Below are 2,177 nucleotides of genomic sequence, written 5' to 3'. Positions count from 1 at the left end.
GGGGGGGGGGGTAAGGAGAGACAGGTAAAAGAAGGAAGACAAATAACATGGGGAAAGAAAAAAATAACAGGGTTTCGTTCAAAGTGCACTTTACAAATTCTCCATGACATACTTGTAGGTCTTCCCGTAGTTCTTGTACACGGGAGAGATCAGCTGACCGATATCATCTACGTTGTATTCTGAAAGTTCTACTCTTGCCATGTAACCTGTTGGGAGAAATTTAGTATGTAAACAATGTGTCTGTTGAGGACCTTTCTATATATAAATGTACATAATGGATACCAAAGAGTGACTGAATAACTATATATATGCTTACATTCCTGATGAAACCAACATATGCAAATTAGTCCTCATTAGTCCGTGTATTGTCAGTGTCTTATGTATTTCGTCAGTGATCAAGACTATAGCTTCAATAATGTAAATTCAATGTAGCCTATAGCAAAACGCTCATGACGGACGCACCTTTCATCGTCCCGAGCGTATGATCCACTTGTTCTCCAGTGTTCATTGTGTCCCAATCCACTATGCCTCCATCCACCACGTCGAAGTCGGAGCCGTTGTTCTCGAAGTCGTGCAGGCTAGCAGGGTCGGTGTGGTCGTACGGGCAATAGCCAGGGTGGACCCGCAAGTCGTCTACCGCAATAATACCTTGGCTTGATTCGTTCCACTGTGCTATGATCGTTGCCTTAGCGAGAGAAATAGAACAGAAATGGATTGCCATTCTTGTTGGTCTATTACATATTTCCGTACAAACATTCATATAGATATATACATTGAAGAACAGTATTCATCGCTATTGTACATTTCCTCGTCGACCAGGCGTAGGAAAAGACTTACATAGTAATTTCCACCGTTGATATGCAGAGTCATCTTAGCAGGATGCCAAGCGTCACCCTGAGACCCCTCCTTGAAGAACTCAGGGGAATAGACGTCCCCGTTGATGCTAGTGGTGGCAACGAGCTGTGGTGTCCGCTCGCCGAACATGTAGTACCAGAACCGCAAGCACTGAAAGCTCTCCAGAGGACCAACAGACAACTGCGCTGACGCCATCGGGTCGGCCCACTTCGACTCCACGTACAGGTAGTGTCCGGTTGCTATGGCGGAGAGGAGTTAATGATCGCATGGTGTGGTTGCAAGCCTTCGTGCTGCAGATTTTTTATATTCATATCTAGATGATAGCATTGCAAATTTATATTGTGATTCACTGATTCTGAATGTTATTAATATGGAGTAAACAGAAATCCAAATCTATGTAATTAAGTCAGCATACCTGTTCCATAGGTGTGATCCACAGAAGGTCCTGGAGACAAGCTCTGTGGAGGGCCTACCTGCCACCTCCAAGGCACTGTGCCATTCTCTTCGGACATCTGCCACTTGCAGAAAGGTTGGAACATGTTTTCGAAGTCACAGTCATATTCTCCGAGGGGTTCTTTGGTAAAGAAAGTATTGACAGTTAACAGTTAATGTACGTGTTACTAAAGACAGAAAGGTATGCAGTGATATTATTTAAGAACGAACATCAGATAAGCGATAATAATTTGACTCCCCTTTTTATCACCTACGAAATTCACCAATCAAACAGTTTTAAAGAATATTCTTTGAAAAAGAAAAAAAATCTAATTAAAAAGCATCTGAAAACGCCTCCATGAACTTTGGCTTCCCGGCCTGGTATCGACTACTGACCCTGAGTCGTCGTGGAAATGGGGGGAAGGGAGGTTGTTGTGGTCGTGGCTCCTGCTCCCGGCGTCGCTTCCTTCGGCCAAAGACTGCATGGGCCGTAGAACATCATGATGTCATCCACCTCTGCGACATATCGAGTTTTGGAATAACGATTTCTTCATCTTAGCTATGCTGTTTCAAAAGATTGTTGTGGTTTTTGGAGTATTATATATAAAAAAATCAAAGCAAAGGGAAGAAGGATGCAGACACTTACTCAAGACGTCCAGCTGGTTGACGCCAAGGACGCCCTCGAGCACGACTTGGTAGAAGCCCGTCGTGACGTTGTAAAGAGGCGCTCGTCCCAGCTGCCACCCCGGTTGGACGGAGTTGCTCAGACTCCACACAAGCACTTTCTCTTCGCCTATTGGCTGCCGGAAGTGTTAATAAGTCAGAGGTTTGTTTATGGTCACGTACTAAAGCTAGGGAAATATTCACAGGCATGTCTGCAAACACATGCC

At 44.5% G+C, this 2,177-nt stretch overlaps 1 protein-coding gene across 1 annotated transcript in view; it reads right to left on the bottom strand.

Moving 5' to 3' along the window:
• LOC119592418 (MAM and LDL-receptor class A domain-containing protein 1-like) overlaps nucleotides 1–2,177 on the bottom strand; it is a 5,452-nt gene that overhangs the window by 1,866 nt on the left and 1,409 nt on the right. The window contains exons 4-9 of the mRNA XM_037941240.1: nucleotides 1,934–2,087; nucleotides 1,684–1,803; nucleotides 1,271–1,429; nucleotides 838–1,094; nucleotides 463–685; nucleotides 113–206 (exon numbers count right to left, since the gene is read on the bottom strand). Coding sequence (XP_037797168.1) covers nucleotides 113–206; nucleotides 463–685; nucleotides 838–1,094; nucleotides 1,271–1,429; nucleotides 1,684–1,803; nucleotides 1,934–2,087 — 1,007 coding nt within the window. The remainder of the gene's footprint in view (nucleotides 1–112; nucleotides 207–462; nucleotides 686–837; nucleotides 1,095–1,270; nucleotides 1,430–1,683; nucleotides 1,804–1,933; nucleotides 2,088–2,177) is intronic.

This window comes from Penaeus monodon, chromosome 30, assembly GCF_015228065.2.
Source record: "Penaeus monodon isolate SGIC_2016 chromosome 30, NSTDA_Pmon_1, whole genome shotgun sequence".
NCBI lineage: Eukaryota > Metazoa > Arthropoda > Malacostraca > Decapoda > Penaeidae > Penaeus > Penaeus monodon.
This window is presented reverse-complemented; position numbering and strand designations above follow the sequence as displayed.